This window comes from Acinonyx jubatus, chromosome A2 (assembly GCF_027475565.1).
Source record: "Acinonyx jubatus isolate Ajub_Pintada_27869175 chromosome A2, VMU_Ajub_asm_v1.0, whole genome shotgun sequence".
NCBI lineage: Eukaryota > Metazoa > Chordata > Mammalia > Carnivora > Felidae > Acinonyx > Acinonyx jubatus.
The window spans coordinates 12,356,473-12,374,955 of record NC_069383.1 but is presented as its reverse complement, the minus strand read 5'-3'; the positions used below and the strand labels follow the sequence as shown (position 1 = coordinate 12,374,955).

General features: G+C 55.5%; 1 protein-coding gene across 4 annotated transcripts; it reads left to right on the top strand.

Annotated features, from left to right (window-relative positions):
* The first annotated feature begins 3,843 nt into the window (after positions 1 to 3,843).
* EPHB6 (EPH receptor B6) lies at positions 3,844 to 18,232 on the top strand. 4 transcript variants are annotated; one of them, XM_027075644.2, is made up of 19 exons: positions 3,847 to 4,141; positions 9,963 to 10,098; positions 10,865 to 10,936; positions 11,233 to 11,432; positions 11,707 to 11,771; positions 11,957 to 12,710; positions 13,440 to 13,595; positions 13,966 to 14,322; positions 14,443 to 14,567; positions 14,695 to 14,857; positions 15,127 to 15,241; positions 15,488 to 15,540; positions 15,777 to 15,896; positions 16,012 to 16,259; positions 16,525 to 16,698; positions 16,928 to 17,077; positions 17,336 to 17,529; positions 17,650 to 17,805; positions 17,914 to 18,232. In XM_027075644.2, exons 4-19 carry the CDS (start codon positions 11,333 to 11,335, stop codon positions 18,020 to 18,022), a joined length of 3,039 nt encoding a protein of 1,012 aa, XP_026931445.1. In that variant the 5' UTR covers positions 3,847 to 4,141; positions 9,963 to 10,098; positions 10,865 to 10,936; positions 11,233 to 11,332; the 3' UTR covers positions 18,023 to 18,232. The 4 variants fall into 4 exon arrangements, with proteins under 4 accessions (XP_026931448.1, XP_026931447.1, XP_026931445.1 ...); XM_027075647.2 differs by lacking the exon at positions 9,963 to 10,098 and having other exon boundaries at positions 3,844 to 4,141; positions 14,455 to 14,567; XM_027075646.2 differs by lacking the exon at positions 9,963 to 10,098 and having other exon boundaries at positions 3,844 to 4,141; positions 16,528 to 16,698.
* Positions 18,233 to 18,483: the final 251 nt, after the last annotated feature.

Sequence of the window (18,483 nt, the reverse complement as noted above, 5' to 3'; positions counted from 1 at the left end):
AAAGCTTCTGTCTTCACAGATTGCAGGAAATCGTATGAAACTGTGATCATCTTTGCTCATTTGTAGCAGAGGCTGCTGGTCGCCTAAACTTCTCTCTCTTCTCCTCTCTCACAAACAGAACTTGAGTTTTATTTGGTGAAGCACACACTTCCCTGTCCCTTTCAGGTAGGGGTGGTCATGCAACACAACCCTGGCCAATAACAGACAAGGACAGGTCAGCGGGTGGGCCTTCGGGAAAGGTTCTTTAAAGGTGCTAACGCAGCCAAAGCTCTGCTCTTGGTTCTGGGTCCATCCTCTTCTTGACCAGAGCTCACAGGCATTATAGCTGGAGCAGTGCTGACATGCTGAGAACCCGGAGAACGAGGCATCGCCCGAAAGATGGAAGGCAGGAGCCTAAGTCTTGCTGACCAGGAGCTGCCCCCGTATTCCTGAATCACTCCATTTGTTTAAACCACCGCCCTGCGACTTTGCACTTGTTCTGTGCAACACTGCTGCCGTGTCATGCAGCTAAAGTCAGTCTCTAAGTGAGAAAACATTCTGTTGTGAGACAAGAGCCCTCCTTTTTCTCTCTGCGCACTGATACTTCTGAATGTCTTTTGATTATTGCTTGGTTAAAGTAATGTCATAGTGTAAGGCTCTCATGGGGAAACTTTGAAGATCATTCACTTTCAGTGAGCATCCAGGATATCAATCACCATTGGTCTAAAAGTCAGTTGCAAACTGGGTTTGTCCTTCAAATAAACCTGTACTGTAGGAAAACTCTAGAACACTCTAGAAATTTCTGAATGGGGAGAAAAAGTATGAGTTGTATAAATGGGCACTTGGCATTTTTATGGGGCACAATATTTAGAGACCAGACACCAGCTTTTGGCAAATAAGACTGTATTTAGAAGCCACAGGACCTTGGGGCACCTGCCTGGGTGGCTCAGTCGGTTAAGCATCTCACTTCGGCTCAGGTCATGATCTAACAGTTCGTCGGTTCGAGCCCACATCGGGCTCTGTGCTGACAGCTCAGAGCCTGGAGTCTGCTTCAGATTCTGTGTCTTCCTCTCTCTGTCCCTCCCCTGCTCGCACTCTGTCTCTCTCTCTCTCTCTCAAAAATAAATGAACATTAAAAAAATTAAAAAAAAAAAAAAAGCCACAGGACCTCGAGACAGGTCAGGGAAGTGACTGGGCCCCTGTAAGTTTGTGTATCTGGAACCGTAACTAAATAACTAATGTCTTGGTATGGGAGATCTGGGGGCTCTGCAAATTCCTTTATTGATTTTTACTAGAATGCTTATCCCAGAAGTTACTTATAAAGCTCTCTGTAATAACATAGGCTGCATCCATCATCCTAAAGGGAAATAAGGAAGAAGGAAGAAATTGAGCATCCTTGGGTACTGAAAGCCTGAGAAGGAGGCAAAAACAGAAAAAGAAAAGAGGCAGAATCAAAGATCCATCCCAAGCCACCTGGAGTTTTGTAATCTGGCTCCAGATTTACATGATAGAGGGCTGTGTCCCAAGATAATGAATTCTGTGAGCCACAAACGTTATTAGGTCCTGCCCCCCCCCCCCACCAGTGCAGAACAAGTTTAAATACTATTATGTTTGATTCACTTATTCTAAAACACTTCGGAGCACCCAATGTGTGCCAGGCACTGAACAAATTATGGCAAAGATTTATGTTCAACTTTAAAAAGAGATTCATTACGTTGCTTTTTAATAGCTGCAGGTGGCAGCATAACTTAACAATGCATTCTGTGCTCTCCACCTACCTTTAAAACGTGGTTTAACACACAGGAGATGATGATACAGGGCCAATCGGAATCACCTCTTTGCTTGCAGAGTACAAGGGTGCTTTCTCTGAAGACTGGACCCCTCGCAAATGTTATCAACAAGAGAAAAAAATGCTCATTACATAAGCCTCGCACAACAAAAACTTAATTTCAGATCATAGGCACCTAATGGGCAGTGTTAACAATGGGATACATCAGGCAATAGAAAAGAACAGATATTTTTACTATGCTGTCAGCATATGCCATGCATTGCAAATTACTACTGGAATTTCTGGGTTTTATAAAGTAACTTCTGTTTTTGTTTTGTTGCTGCTTTTAACATAATTTAATCGTGCGCTTTAAAGAAAAAAACAAAAGTTTCCACTGCACCCAGAGCTTTCTGGCAGTCATGTTGTTACTGTAACTAGGATAATGAGTTATATAATATCACATACAATGTAAATTCAGGTTTCTTCACAAAAGTGTTTCCAGGCCTCGGAGATGCCTGGTTTGGAAAGGAAATGAAAGCAGCTCTCTACCAACTGAATTTCCGAGCAAGGGGAGGAAACAAGATCTGGTGAGGCTCACCGGTGCAAGCGGACTTATCCAAGCTGCCCAAATGCAGAATCATTCAACATTATTAGGCTTATTAATTGACTGCAGATATCGAGAGGGAACAACCCCCTTGCCAAGTGGGGACTAGTTCAGTCGCCTTTCAGTTTCCATCACTCATTCAGCCAATTCATTAAAGCCGGTTTGTTTCTCCCAGGTGCCTTCTAATGAGTTGCATTGTTTCCTTTATTGTGCTTGTTGGCTCACAGATCTCTTTCACAATTTTCCTCGGTTTCTGAATGCTCCTTAAGTACCACTTTTGTGATCAGCCCGTTTGCAGCTAGCTAGCGCTTTCCCTCGTCTTGGATAAACGAAGTAAGTAAGTGGGAGAACTGAGATGCCACCCGGTGATACGGGGAGGAGGGGGGAAAGGCCAGAGGGACTTCCACCAGTCGCCTGTGTTCCTTGAAAGAACCAGCAGGTGGTAGCAGCACTTCGTGGGAAAGCCCCGGCTCAGCGCTGTAGGACCGGAACAATAGACCCCCCAAATCCTGTCCCCGGTCGGAGGAGAGGCTCGGGGTGGGCGGAAACATTTTTCCTCGCGGCGCCCCCTCGGTTCCTCCAACCTTCCAGGCACCTCCCAACGCCTCAGATCCCTGTGGGTAGGTTCTCCCTGGGGAGCGGGCAGAGGTGGAGCCACCCAGGGGTGCACGACTTGCCCGGGCAATGCAAAGCCAGGCACCTACATCTGGACTTCCCCTTTCAGACCCAGGCTTCCCAGCCCTTTGGGGAGGGTGGAGTCAGCAGCCCCAACGTTGACCAAGATCCAGGGTCACGAAGAGGCGGAAGAGTTTAAGGCTAGATCACAGACACTTTCATAACCCAGATGCGCGCCCCCCCCCCCCGCCCCGCCACCGCTCCACTGCTGCCTACCCATCCCCACCCCACCCCCGTACCCTCCGAGATTTCTCAGTTTGTCTTTCCCTCCACCCCCTTCTTTTCCTTCTTTCTCTTCTTCGCAGCTCACGCCCACCTTAGTTTAAACCTGAGTAGGAACTAAAACAGCGGGTTTAGTTCCTAGAGTTGAAGCCGAAAAGCAGGGGTGGGGAGAGGGCGCGGGCTTTCGGGCCGGCTGCCGCGCTGCCCTGCCCTGCCCCGCCGTGCCCCGCGGTGCCCCGGGCGTCGGCCGGCCGCCCGTGGGCTTCGCTCCCGGGGACCCGAGCCCGCGCCCGGCCCGGGGGTCTAAACACCTCGGCCCGCCGCCCGCGCCCTCCGGGCCCCTCGCGCGCGCCTCCCCCGGCGCCCCGGTCCCCCCGCCGCGCGCGGCCGGGAGGAGGAGGCGCCCCCGCCCAGGCGCACAGGCGGGCCCAGGGCGAGCCCCGCGCCTCCACCCCGCTCTCCCCCGCGCATCGCCGCCCAGGCCGGGAGGGCGGGCTCGGCTCCCCGGAAGAGGGGAGAAGGAGGGCGGCCGCAGGGGCTGGAGAGGGGCGGGCCGGGCTGGGAGGGACGCGGAGGGGCGGGCCGGGCTGCGCTCGCCCCTGCCGCCGCTCCAGAGCCGAGCAGCGGGCGGCGGGACCCGCGACCGAGCGCGGCGACGGCCAGCGCGACGCGGGCCCCGCGCGATCCCCGGACGCCCCGCCTCCAGAGCAGCCCCCGCCGCCGGCCACCGCCCCCCGGCCGCCCCGGAACCCCGGAGACGCGCGGCGGCGAGCGGACCCGGGCCGCGGGCAGCGGGGTCCCCGCACCCGAGCGGAGACGCGGGCGCCGCGGCTCCACCGCGGGGCCTCGGAGGGTGGGGGGAGCAGACCTGAGGAGCCTGCGGCCGGCGGAAGGTGAGCCCCGGGGTGCCAGGCGGCGTTGAGGGGGTGGGGTGGGGGGGGGGCGGTGTGCCTGGGGACAGAGGCGTCCAGGTTTGCAAAAGTAGAGGGGCCCTCCAGACCGGGCCTCTGCAGATCCTGGGGGGCCCCCTGGGGGAGTGCTGAGTGTCCTTCCCCAAGGCGAAGGTGGGTTCGTGAGGGGTGCTAAACTGTCCACGCTGGCTGCCCGACCTCTGACCAGCCATCACTGACACCACTGTCACCCTCGCTGCTGCGATCCCCCACTGTGTCTCCCGAGGCGCTGCTCTGGCTCTGGCTTGGGGGTCCTGACGTAGGGGACCTCGCCAAGCCTGGCCCCCAGCGTTCCGAAGAGGATCGCCCACCCTTCTGACTCCCGTGGCATCTCTCCAATCCCCACGGAGCTGGGAGGGGCGAGGACGTTGATCCCACGCCTGCCCCCGGCTCCCCCACCCCCATTCCCACCCCTAAGCCGTGGAGCGGAGAGAAGGCTCCGTTTGTGCTCCCCGGCGTAACCCCCAAGTTGCAACTAAAGTCTGCTGCTTGCTTCTGCCCCAGCTCCACCCCCTCGCTTTGCATCTGGGTGCTTGGCCCTACCTGCCCCCCACCCCCACCCTCCAATCTTGGCTGTCTGGCACCCTCGCTCCTCCCATCCCTGGGGGAGCTGGCCTGGGCCCAGCATAGCTGATGTTGTAATGTCCCTGGCGGTGCCGGTGGAGAGAAGCGGCTGGGCCTGTTCCCAATAAGTTAAACCGGGGCCAGGCCCTCCACCCGGCAGGAGAACTTGACTCAGGTTCCAGAAGGGGAGATGCTGGCTGGGTGGGAAGGTGCTGTGGAACTGTTGGCAGTGCGGGGAGATGTCCAGGTAATGGGCATTGCCTGATTGCGACTTGTCGTTTGTTGAGGGTGCTGTTCTGAGGGGCTGCTTGGTTCTTTCAGAGCAGTGGCCCTTTTTCCTTGCAGGAAGGCGAGGGTGGGGGCTTCTGTGTACCTACCTAGTGGCCTAGAGAGGGGACTCCTTGGGAGTCTGTTGGTTCATTCAGGGTTCAAGAAGATGGCTGGCAGTGACGATTATGTCACCAGAGTGCCTAGGAGCAACAGGCACCAGCGGTCTGAGCATGTGAAGGGCTGGAACATTCCTCTTCTCTGTTGGCCGCTTTTCCAGCTCCTCACCTTCTCTTGAGCTAGGCCCCAGGTCCCATGTCCCCGCCGCACGCACTCCCTCCCACTAGGTGGAGGCAGGTTGGTGGGGTTGGGGAGTTGAGGCAGCCTTGGTTTCCCTTTCTCTTCTTTCCTGTTCAGCTCGCACTCTCCCAGCCCAGATGTTTCGGCAGCAGCGACTCCTGGGGTAGAGGGCAGTCGACAGGCCCACTGGGGGTAGAGTGGGGACAGACCCAGGGTGAGGAGAAGGGCTCGTGGGCATCAGTATGAGGAGCACTCTGGATCTGCTCTGATGTGCATGCTCACACACACACGCGCACACACACACACGCACACGCACTCCTCCCAGCACGCGTGCTGCCCTGCACCCATCTCGCCTCACACACATTGCCTCACACGCTCTCGCACTTGCTCCCACAGGCACTGGTCCTGGCTCTTGGGGACTTCTACACTCTTCCATGTACTCATCTCCCGCAGACACGTACTGACAGCACCAACATCCTCCCTTCCGCCCTTTTCCAAAGCCATGCGTGTGTCCGTGGTCCGTGCACAGCCAGAGTGGCTCAGTCTAAGTGGCTGTCTGCCACTCCCAGACACTGCCTGCATCTTAAAAGCCTCCCCCAGCTCCACAGCCTGGGAGTGGGAGGCACATTCGTCTGCATCTGCGTGCTCTGGGGGACATTCTTGGAGGCTGGAGGCCTCAAGGGACACAGGACTCTCCTCTGCTAGGTAATCCACAAATTGGCTTCTCCCACCAGGGCGGCAGGGGCCAGAAGCGCCAGAGGACAGCCACGTCCTCACTGTGTGCTCTGGATGCCGCTATAAGGGCTGAGGGGATCCTTTTCAAGGCCGGCAGCCAGAGCTCCAAGAGACAGCGACTGAGACCATGTCCAAGGTGGAGATTAAAGGGTAGAGGCAGCAGCATTAAGCTGAGCAAGGATTATCCTGGAATTTCCTGGGCGTTTAACAGCTGCAGAACAGGACGAGGACAGGGACTGTGCTTCTGACCCCTCCCACGCTGACCCTGTGGCTAACAGGTGTGAGGACCTGTCACACCACACATTAACCATTGGCCCCTTTGCCCTTGGGACCTCCCTTGCCCTGCTGGGCCCCGCAGCCTGCTTTGCCTCTCCGAATGTTCCCATCTGGGCTCACTTAGTGACGATGCCCTTGTCTTGTGCTCTGAGTGTCCAGCCGCCTTGGTCCCCCCTTGAAAGCTGCAGTCCTTTGCCTAGGACCGAGTAAGAGAAGCATGGTACTGTCAGTGGGGCAATTTGAACTTCTTCGGAGAGAAGCTTAAAGAAAATCCAGGGATAAAGTTATTTTGCTCATTTATTCCCAACTCCTGCTGCCTCTTTCTCTCTGCTTTCTTCTCATAGATGAAAATCTCTAGATTATTTTGAAACCCAGAGAGAAAAAGGGGGTGGGGGGAGGATAACATGTAAACATACGCTAGGTTAGTCTGGGTTTTGAAAATCTTTTCCTTTTTTTTTTGTTTCGATGGTCATGATGAGATTTTGTTTTAATTGTAAAAATGAGATATGCTCGTTGTAACAAGGAAACCCATTGGAATATACCTAAGACATAGTTAATAACCCCCCACCTACTATCCTTCATTTCTCCCTCCTACAGGAAGGAACCAGTCTTAACGGCTCAGTGTATTTTCTGCCATACCTTCCTTCAAGCTTATTCATAAGGTTTATATCACTTAATGTTTTTAAGACTCATTTTGTGGATTGAGGTGCATAAACTATATTAAGCCATCTCAGTTTGTTCATAAAATTACCGTATTTAACATTTCAATTCGAGGACAGTTAATTTTTTAAATTCTTACAGATGTACTCATTTAATGTATTTTTAAGCCTCTCATTTTTAAAGATAACAGAACTCAGAAGCTGTGATTTATAAGCTAAGAGTCTACACATCTTTCATCTTTGCCAGTTTCTGGAAACAAAACACAATTCTGATGCCTACGAACTGTCATATTTTTATAAACCAAAGAAATGTAGCAGGCTTGTGGATGCAGTGTGTCTACTATAGCGAAAAGATGTAAAGTGATATATGTAGAAAAGAAGCTGAGAAAAAAAATGTGAAGTCATAGAATGCAATTTTTGTCATATGAAATTTTGTCTAATCAGTCTTCTTTTCTGAGTTACCATTTTCCATCCACATTTCTGCTGCTTCTGGTGTTCTGTTTTTCAAACCATACACACATCTGAAATGTGAATGTTTCCCTGATTGGGAGAAGTTTTCTGCTCTTTCATGGCTTAAAGGGTTTCTCAACATGGACCGGTTCCCTTCACGAGCTCAAGTTAGAGGGATCCAAAGCAGGCCCACCCTCACACCACCCCCCTCCCCCCCCCGCCCCCTCCCCCCGACCTGTGTTGCAACAGGGATGCCCTTGACTGCTTCTAGGACACACTCCTAGACTAAATGCAGAAAGATGTCCTAGTCCTCAGCCACTGAAGGCACCTTTGAAAATCAAGTTCTAAGTCCTGCTTGTTTAGTATTCCAGGCAGGTGGATGGAGCGCGTGTTCTTGTCACTTAACATTTCTGCCTTTGAAACTTCTTTCAAAAGAATCTGCGGTGGTAGGAATTAGCTGACAGCAGTTTCTTCCATATCTTAAAGTTTCCTCTTTCCTAATTTTTATTCTTGCCATAGAGATACACCCAAGTTCTTTTTATATATTAAAAAGGAAAAGACTTGAATATATCTTTTTTTTTTTGATAAGCGAGAATTGACCTAACCTCCTAGTCTCACTCAACCAGTTTTTGTTTTCTGAAGGAACTCATTTATAACCTTCAGTCTTCTGGATCCACGTCGAAAAGAGGTCCCTTCGGACAGCAAGGGACACTTCTGGGTACTTGAAGATCCTCAACCATTTTTTAATGAATATCTTTGTTCTTGGCAAAAATCTGTACAAAATTTGGAAAGTGGCAATCCACACGCAATGTCTCCATTTAATTCTTTTCTTCCTGATGCCTCTTGAGGACAGAAGCTGAGTGGCTTTAACGTGTTCTCTAATTGCTTTTGCTTTTGCTCTTTTCTGGATCCTCTGGAGACAGGCCAGCTTCATGTTGTCATTAAGATGCACGCTGAGGCTATGCATACACGCCCTATTGTAGCCACAAGCGACTGTGTTGCTTGTATTGTGGGTCATCAAAGCAAATATTTTGCCATCCCTCATCTTCTAGAATGTTCCATATTGCGCAGCTGATATGATCTGCAGTATATCTCTTCCCTCTTGTTGTCTCCCCCACCCCAGCCCCCAAAATTCATTGAGATGCATCCAAAGTGTTTATTATTCCTTCTCCATGATTATTTGTCTAGTTATAAGTTGAAGAAGACACAGCGCTTACAGTTTTTTCTTTGTTACATATTCCAGAATCCATCCATCTTCTGCCTGAAAGAGGCTATTTTGGAGAATATCTGCTGGGCAAATGATATAATAGCTTTCCTTGTTTAAAGACATTTTGCTGGCATTTTCAGTTCTTGATAACAGCATTCCTAAAGACCCTATAGCGCTGGACAGAGTCTGGTCTGCCTTGGTGTGACAAGCATGTCTCCAAATTAAGCCACAGAGAGTTTGGGGGATGCAGCCACAACATGAGTTCCTTCTGGATATTTACTGAGCAGCCATTGGTGGTGGGGCCCTGCTTTTTTACTTCACGGTCTCCCTGTTCTTTGAAACATTTAGTCTGTGAATGATTCTAGCAGCATTGAGGACAGTATTTGCAAAGAACCTCTGTTTCTCAGGAATCATTTGCCGTATGGCAATGCTTCCTTTTTTTTCTAGGTTTATTGAGAGACCATTGACGTATACCGTCGTGTAAGTTTAAGGTGTACAACCGGGTGATTTGGAAATGCTTCTTACTTGCTATATGCTCTAAGTTAAACTCTATCTCACAAGTAGGGTTCTAGTGGCATGAAAGGGAAATTTCAGTGGCTGATGGGCAGATACCCATTATGCACCAGCCCACACAGCTGCAAAAGCTGTGCCCTTTCATGACAACCACATGGGGGTGACACTGAAGGCTTCATCTTGCAAGACAGCCAGCATTGCCAGAGAAATTAGATTAGCAGGAATCAAATTATGACTTTCTTATTTATCGAAGTTAAATAGTGCAGTAGTTTGATTTTGACCTCATTATGAAATGTGCAGTTTTCAATGATGGTGTGGATCACCTGGCCATGACTGTCCTGGAGGAAATAGGTTCCAGTTTCCAATGGCTTTCTTTTTTCTCTCTCAGTTTGACGGCTTTGAACAACCTGCCTCTTATTTTCTTCTTCACAGAAATAAATGGAATGTACCGCTCTGGTCCATGCAACTTGCAGACTTTTGAGACTCAGTCACAAGGAGAGAAATGGGTCCCCACTAATATCTAGACCAATGAGCAAAGGCAGGTCTGAGCCCACTGGTCTTCATCGTGACCCTGGAGGCAGCCATGCCCCCTCATCATGTGCTTGTGAGCCATGGGGGTGTGCTTGTACAGGGATGGCCTTTTTAGGTTCCCAATTGGGAACACACTTTATACCATTCTGCATGGACTACTTACCCTTAGAAATTATTTTTGTAATCAGTGCATAAACTGTTGTCCTTATTCTTTTTTAAGGTTGTGCCATAATTTATTAACCATCTTTCTCTTGATGAACAGTTACTTTACAGGTTTTTCCCTTCCAAACAATTCTGCAATAAATATCCATGTTTGAACTTCTGTGCAACCAGATCCAAGGATAGAGTACCGGGGCGCCTGGGTGGCTCAGTCACTTGAGCATCCCACTTCGGCTCAGGTCACTATCTCACGGTTCGCAAGTTTGAGCCCCACGTCGGGCTCTGTGCTGACAGCTCAGAGCCTGGAGCCTGCTTTGGATTCTGTGTCTCCCTCTCTCTCTGTTCCTTCCCTGCTTGTACTCTGTCTCTCTCTCTCTCAAAAATAAATAAAAGTTGAAAGAAAAAAAAAGGATACAGTACCTGAAGGACAAACTCTCAGAAGTGAACCTGCTAGCTAGACATTGCCAAGTGTCCTTCCAAGAGAAAACACCAGTTTGAACTTACAAGCGCCGTGAATCTAGAGAGCCTGTTTCTCACATTTCCTTCAACCCAGGGCATTTTTCATCTCCTAGGACAAGATGGCATGCCACTGTTGTTTCCCCATTCTGTCCTCTCATTGTGAGCGTGCTAGAAGCATTTTTTCCTATATGTGGCATACATTTATTTTTCCGCATGCCATAGAAGTGTACCCCTTGTGGACAGGAGACCTCTGTTCACAAATGTAGGCATGCCAGTCCCCCAGAGCTCAACCCCTTCTCCACTCTTCAGACGGCATCTTTATGCCTCTGTTCTTCTCATGTCTGCTCCCCCACCCTCCCTCCCATCATACCCCACAGCTCTTTCCTGTGTTCCCTCTTGCTTCACTGCCTCTTTGCAATGTCTAGAGTGTCCAGGTCTTATGTGGGTCAGGAGGTGCTGGCGAGGGGGAATCGTGTGTCCTTAGGGAAGGAGCAGCTTTCTACTCTGCTTGTTTTAATGAGAAGAATCTTCTGACTTCCAACGCAGGGTGGCCGTAGGAGGAGGAGAGGAGAGGAAATGAAGAGAAAGAACTGAAATAGCTCCTTCCAGAAGAAAAGGGTAAGACTGGCCCAGAATTACCCTGTGCTCTAAGGGAGGGCCGTAAGAAATGCTCAGAGATGGGTCACCTGTGGGAAGTAGGGAGGGAGTGACCCATCACATGGCCCTCTAAGATGGCAGACTTGGCGCAAGTCAGGAGAAAGTCAGCTTCCTACAGGCCTTTACCCCTCGGTTGGTGCTGGGGTGGTTTGAGAGCTATCGGACAAGACACAGAGTCAGGTTTTGGGGTCTGGGCCATCTGTGTAGCAGTGGAGTTCCCTGCCACCTGCCTCTTCTGGTCCTATGTGTCTCCCCAGGAAACGAGTTCGGCAGCAGACCTCCAGTCTTACAAAGCAGCAGCCCCGCCTGGGAGCAGGGTGGTGGCCAGGGCAATGGTGGGAGCCCTGAAGATGCCCCATGGCTGCTGAGGGGGCCGCCCGGTCAGGGAGCGGAGTGGCGGGCATGGTGTGCAGTCTCTGGGTCCTGGGGCTGGCGTCCTCAGTTCTGGCTCTGGAAGGTAAGAGGGAGGGGAGACTGGAGAATTCCCTACCTGCCACCGTGGGTGGGAAATGGGAAAGATTCAGAAAGGGCAGAAAAGAGTGAAGACGTCAAGAAGGGGCAAAGGATGGGGAAGGTTTCCAAGAAAGGCTCCTGACAGACAGTTGTGCCCCTGCTGGTGGATCCAAAGGACCAGGGAGGGGAATTCTTGTTTTCCTCATGGGAATGTGGTGAGGGTTAGCAGCACCGGCCGGAGGCTTGGCCATTGAGTGTCCCTTCTTATCTCTGGGCAGAGGTGCTTCTGGACACCACTGGAGAGACATCCGAGATTGGCTGGCTCACCTACCCACCAGGCGGGGTGAGTGGCATTCCTGACCCCAGCGCACCTCCCCCACCCTGCTCCTAGAGTGTGGAACTTGGGAGGGAGGCCCTGGGTAGAGACTAATGGGGTAAGACTCATCCTCCCGAGAGGAACAGGACTTCCGCGTGTTCTTACCCCGCTCTGCATGCAGCTAACTGTCTCCCCGGCCGCCCTCCCTACAGTGGGATGAAGTGAGCGTTCTGGACGACCAGCGACGCCTGACTCGGACCTTCGAGGCATGCCATGTGGCAGGGGCCCCTCCGGGCACCGGGCAGGACAACTGGCTGCAGACACACTTTGTAGAGCGACGAGGAGCGCAGAGGGCACACATCAGACTCCACTTCTCAGTGCGGGCGTGTGCCAGCCTGGGCGTGGCCGGAGGCACCTGCCGGGAGACCTTCACGCTTTACTACCGCCAGGCGGAGGAGCCCGATGGCCCCGACAGCATTTCCTCCTGGCACCTCAAACGCTGGACCAAGGTGGACACGATTGCAGCGGACGAGAGCTTCCCCGCCTCCTCTGCCTGGGCCGTGGGCCCGCGCGGCACTGGGCAGCGGGCCGGGCTGCAGCTGAATGTCAAAGAGAGGAGCTTCGGCCCCCTCACCCAGCGAGGCTTCTACGTGGCCTTCCAGGACACGGGGGCCTGCCTGGCCCTAGTGGCGGTCAAGCTCTTCTCCTACACCTGCCCCTCCGTTCTCCGCGCCTTCGCCTCCTTCCCTGAGACGCAGGCCAGTGGGGCCGGAGGCGCCTCCCTGGTGGCCGCCGTGGGCACCTGTGTGGCTCACGCAGAGCCAGAGGAGGATGGAGGTGGGGGACAGGCCGGGGGGAGCCCCCCCAGGCTGCACTGCAATGGGGAGGGCAAGTGGATGGTAGCTGTTGGGGGCTGCCGCTGCCAGCCAGGGCACCAGCCCGCCCGTGGAGACAAGGCCTGCCAAGGTGAGATTCTGCCACTGTGCACTTGCCCAAGATCTCCCCACCTCTGGGCGCCTCTGCTGAATACCCCAAAACTTTACTTTGTCCTCCAAAAGTTCAGGAATAAGCTATTTTAGGAAAGGACTCTTGTTTTCTCCAGACTTATTTTCTAAAGCACACAAATATGGTGTCATAGGCTCACCTCAAATTTCTAGAACCTTCTGGAGACTTCCACATTGCTGAGCCTCCTGGGACTGCAGGCCTGGGAAGTGATGGAGATCACACTCCTGGGTTATCTTGGGGTGGGTCCTTCGTCCCTATATGCCGTGTAATTCGGAAGTGATCCTCACAGGGCCAGGTGACCAGGATGCAGGTAGGAGAAGGCAGTGGGTACCAGCCAAGGGGGATGCTTCTGTTGCAGGGTAGAGGCTGCGGAAGGCCTCTGCAGAGGGAGGTTACACAGTCGAGCCAGACACCTATATCAGGGGCTTGTCCTGCCCATAGTCCCCCACCGCACCTCACTTTTTCCACCCAAGGAAATGCAGTTCCCACCCCAGTCACCTGATGGAAGGAATCTGCCTGAGTGAGGGAGAGAGGGAAGAGGGGGTGGGGCGTAGGTCTCAGGAGGAAAGGAGAGACCTCCCTGGGGAGTGGAAGGCTGGGAGGATGCCCGAGTGATGCATGTGACGCATGTGGGCTCCGGAGGCAGTGAGTGGAGTGAGCCTGAAGTCCTCACCCGGTTCTGCCCCTCAGCCTGCCCCGAGGGCTCCTACAAGGCCACGGCTGGGAACGCCCCCTGCTTGCCCTGCCCAGCCCGCAGCCACGCCCCCGACCCTGCGGCGCCTGTTTGCCCCTGCCTTGAGGGCTTCTACAGGGCCGGTTCCGACCCCCCAGAGGCCCCCTGCACTGGTGAGTCTCCCACCAGCCCAGGGGGTGGAAATGGGACTGGGGGCGGCAGAGAAGGGGAGCCCGAGGGCTACGCATGGGGCTGGTGTGCATTTGCAGTGACTTTTCTCCTGTTCCCTCATTTTGTCCCTCCCTGCTACACACCTCCTTCTCACCTTGACTCCATTTGCACTGGCCCACCTCCTACCCTCCTCCCACCCACCTCCGCTTTCTGGTCCCCACCCCATGCTCTTGGTCTCCTCCCCTCTGGGCCACCTGCTGTCCCCTGCTTCCTAACTTCCTCCATCATGCCCACCCCTCCTCCCCCACCTCTACCCCAACGACTCCTTTCCCTGGCCCTCCTCGCTGCCCCCACCCTCGCCGGCCTCCCCAGGCCCGCCTTCGGCTCCCCGGGAGCTTTGGTTCGAGGTGCAAGGCTCAGTGCTCATGCTGCACTGGCGCCTGCCTCAGGAGCTGGGGGGACGCGGGGACCTGCTCTTCAATGTCGTGTGCAAGGAATGCGGAGGCCACCAGGAGCCTGGCACGGGCACCCCGGGCACCTGTCGCCGCTGCAGGGATGAGGTGCACTTCGACCCCCGCCAGAGGGGCCTGACTGAGAGCCGAGTGTTAGTTGGGGGGCTCCGGGCACATGTGCCCTACATCCTGGAGGTGCAGGCTGTGAACGGGGTGTCAGAGCTCAGCCCTGACCCTCCCCAGGCTGCCGCCATCAATGTCAGCACCAGCCACGCAGGTGAGCCTTTTACTCTGCCTGACGCCTGGCCTGGCCTCCTTACAGCCCCCTCCCCCACTCCTGCTGCCGGGGGGGAGGGGGGGGCCCTGGAGACCCTCCTACTAACCCCCCACACCCCAGTTCCCTCTGCAGTCCCTGCATTGCACCAGGTGAGCCGGGCATCCAACAGCATCACGGTGTCCTGGCCACAGCCAGACCAGACTAACGGGAATATCCTGGACTATCAGCTCCGCTACTATGACCAGGTGGGGAGGAGAGGGGGTGCCCCACAGTGGGGCCAGGGGTGGGGGAGAGGTGCCAGGAAGCCTGGGGGTGGGAGCAGGGCTGAGGGGCCAGACTGGGCAGCAGGGAGTGAATGGCTGTCACCCCCAGGCAGAAGATGAATCCCACTCCTTCACCCTGACCAGCGAGACCAACACGGCCACCGTGACCCAGCTGAGCCCTGGCCACATCTATGGCTTCCAGGTGCGGGCGCGGACTGCCGCAGGCCACGGCCCCTACGGGGGCAAGGTCTATTTCCAGACGCTGCCTCAAGGTGAGAGGAAGCCTGGATGGGGAGGGGGCAGCACCAGGGAATGGTGAGGAGAGGCCCGGGGGGCCCTCCAGGCCTTGACCCCTCACCCAGCACCCTCCAGACTAGAGCTCGTGTGGGCCAGGAGGCTGAGGATAGTCTCATGGCTGAGCGGCTGGCCTTTGGGTCTGTGGGTGGGTCTGAGCAGGTGCACGGTGGGGGGCGGGGGGTATGTAGGTGTGAGTGCAGGGAAGGCCTTACCCATGAGTGATCCTGGGTGGCTGCTTCCTCAGGTGAGCTGTCCACCCAGCTGCCAGAGAGACTCTCCTTGGTAATTGGGTCCATCCTGGGGGCCTTGGCCTTCCTCCTGCTGGCAGCCATCACCGTGCTGGCTGTCGTGTTCCGGAGGTGAGCCCCTTCTGGCCGTGTCCGAGCACCGCTCACCCCACAGCACAGCCCCACGTCCTGCAGCCCCGCAGCCCACCGCAGAAACCCCACTGGCGCCCACCTCCTGCCACCCGGCCCCTTCCCTTAGGGTCCGTGCCCAGGTGGGAAGGAGGGATCACAGACCCCTGGCCAGAGGGTGGCCGGCGTGGGGGCTGAAAGGGGGACAGAACGGGAGGGAGTCATTCCAGGACTCTGGTTTGTCCTCAGGAAGCGGCGTGGGACGGGCTACACAGAGCAACTGCAGCAGTACAGCAGTCCAGGTATGGGGTGGGGAGGGGCTGGGCCAGGATGGGGGGGGGGGGGGGGGAGGGGGGGGCTCCCAGACCAAGAGCTGGGGGCTGAGCACAGCACGCAAGGCTAGCTTCCCCCGAGGCTGAGGGGAAGTCCTTGACCCTGCCTTTGTAGGTAAGAGGGCACGCCGCCCCCCCCCCCCCCACCGTGTGCGGGCAGCCTGGCCTTGCACCGCGCCCTCATGACATGCCCCATTTGCCCACAGGACTTGGGGTGAAGTATTACATCGACCCCTCCACGTACGAGGACCCCTGCCAGGCCATCCGGGAGTTTACCAGGGAGGTGGATCCCGCGTATATCAAGATCGAGGAGGTCATTGGGGCAGGTGTGCAGTGGCAGAGGAAGGGGATGGAAGGGACGGGATCCCTTCAAACTGGGGCAGGACACCGTGAGCCTGCAGTCCTTCCTCCATACTCCCCGACCTGCCCCTGTCCTCCCAGGCTCCTTTGGTGAAGTACGCAGGGGCCGCTTGCAGCCCCGGGGACGGCGGGAACAGGCTGTGGCCATCCAGGCCCTGTGGGCTGGAGGCACCGAGAGCCTCCAGATGACCTTTCTGGGCCAGGCTGCAGTCCTGGGCCAGTTCCAGCACCCCAACATCCTGCGGCTGGAGGGCGTGGTCACCAAGAGCCGGCCCCTCATGGTGCTGACAGAACTCATGGAGCTGGGTCCCCTGGACAGCTTCCTCAGGGTCAGTCCAGCCTGGGGGCCGGGAGGCGCAGCTGGGGAAGCCTGGGGTCCGGGGAGGTTTACAATTCTCAGCTGTCCCGGAGACAGGAGACAGAGCCCTATATCTTTGCTCCCCCACCCCCACTGGTCTTCATCCTTCCTTCCCAGGCCATTTTCTGATTCCTTAATCCCCGCTCCCTCTCATGCTGATACCTGCTGGGCTGTGCAGCAGGTCAAGGCTTCCCACCCCGCTGCTGGAGGCTGAGCTCTGCCCCCCTGCCCCTCAGCAGCGGGAGGGCCAGTTCAGCAGCCTGCAGCTGGTGGCCATGCAGCGAGGAGTGGCCGCAGCCATGCAGTACCTGTCCAGCTTCGCCTTCGTGCACCGTGCCCTCTCTGCCCACAGCGTGCTGGTGAATAGCCACCTGGTGTGCAAAGTGGCTCGTCTTGGCCACAGTCCTCAGGTGAGAGCACTGCCTGGGGGGCTCAGCCTTTTCCAGAGGGTGCTGGAGACCCAGCTGGGACCCAGGGTTGAACCACCTGTGGCATATCACAGTGTCTGAAGGGATGGGGCTCACCAGGGCTCCATCCAGGAGAGAACGCCGGGCAGACATGTGAGCACATAGCAGTCGCTCAATAAATGCGGCCACTGAGATCATTATTGCTGCTGTTATTTCTAACCCCACCCCTCAGGGCCCAAGTTGTATGCTTCGGTGGGCAGCCCCAGAGGTCATCGCTCACGGAAAACATACAACGTCCAGTGACGTCTGGAGCTTTGGGATAGTGATGTGGGAAGTGATGAGTTATGGAGAGCGACCCTACTGGGATATGAGTGACCAGGAGGTGAGCTCTTGACCTAGACACTGCTGATCCCCCACCCCCATCCTTCCAATCCACCAGCCTCACAGACTCATAGGTTCTTAGCCTCTAGTCTCTAATCCGCTCACACCAGAAGTTCTCTTGGCTTCCGTATCGTTAAGTCCCTTCCCCGCTCCAGCTTCATGCTCCGCCTGATCCCAGCCCACCCACTGACCTAACCAACAAGATACTCTTTCCACTAGCAGTAGCTTCTCCTCACCACGGTCTTCCTCCAACCCCCAGGTGCTAAATGCAATAGAACAGGAGTTCCGGCTTCCCCCACCTCCAGGCTGTCCTCCTGGACTACATCTGCTCATGCTAGACACTTGGCAGAAGGACCGTACCCAGCGGCCCCATTTTGACCAGCTGGTGACTGCGTTTGACAAGATGATCCGAAAGCCAGACACTCTACAGGCTGACGGTGGCCCCGGGGACAGGTCTGCAGATTGGGGCTGGAGCCTGGGACAACCAGGGAGGGTAGATACAAACTGAAAACAAACTGAGGCGAGGGGGCTAAGATGAAGGGGAGACTTTGACACCCACCTCCCCTCACTTAGACCTTCCCAGGCCCTTCTGAACCCTGTGGCCCTGGACTTTCCTTCTCTGGACTCACCCCAGGCCTGGCTTTTGGCCATTGGACTGGAGTGCTACCAAGAAAACTTCTCCAAGTTTGGCCTCTGCACCTTCAGTGATGTGGTCCAGCTCAGCCTGGAGTAAGCAGGGAGAGAGGTGGGGTGGGGATTCCTCTGGGCCCAGGCCAGGGGTCATGCCTGGGATCTTAGAGAAGCAGGCCCAGACTTGATCCACTCCTTCCCCACCAGAGACCTGCCTGCCCTGGGCATCACCCTGGCTGGCCACCAGAAGAAACTGCTGCACAACATCCAACTCCTTCAGCAGCACCTGACGCAGCCGGGCTCAGTGGAGGTCTGAGGCCTGGGCTCCAGCTGTGCGTGGGCGATGCCCTGGACAGCCCCGGCCAGGTCCCAGGAGCGATATGCGAGACCAGAGCCAGTCTCCGTCCTGGCCTCCTCGAGAGGCGCCTGCCTCACTACACCCAACCCCCTGGACACTTCGCTCCCCAGTCATCCTCTGCCCTCCTCCGCCCTCCCCCGCATTAAAGGGAAAGAAGAAACTTTGCAAGTTGGAAGTGTGGTGAGAGCTGAGTCTGCGAGGAAGGGCTGGGAAGGCCTCGGAGAAGGAGCGCAGGGCCATTGCCGGAAGGGGACACGGCAGAGCCGAATGCCAAGGAAGCAGAGCAGGGCACGGCTTTATTGGAAGGTAGAAGGTGGCAAGACTCAAGCAGCTTTACCCCACCCCCAGAGCGGTTCCTGTCCCCCTCACTCCTGCTCTCCACATGCCTCCCCCCACCCAGCTGTCTGGAGCACCCTGGG

Coding starts and splice junctions, on each gene's coding strand:
- EPHB6 (XM_027075643.2), top strand. CDS start 11,333: ATGGCTGCTGAGGGGGCCGCCCGGTCAGGGAGCGGAGTGGCGGGCATG. Junction 13,596..13,965: donor CCCAGAGGCCCCCTGCACTG/GTGAGTCTCCCA, acceptor CGGCCTCCCCAG/GCCCGCCTTCGGCTCCCCGG. Junction 15,897..16,011: donor CGAGGAGGTCATTGGGGCAG/GTGTGCAGTGGC, acceptor CTGTCCTCCCAG/GCTCCTTTGGTGAAGTACGC.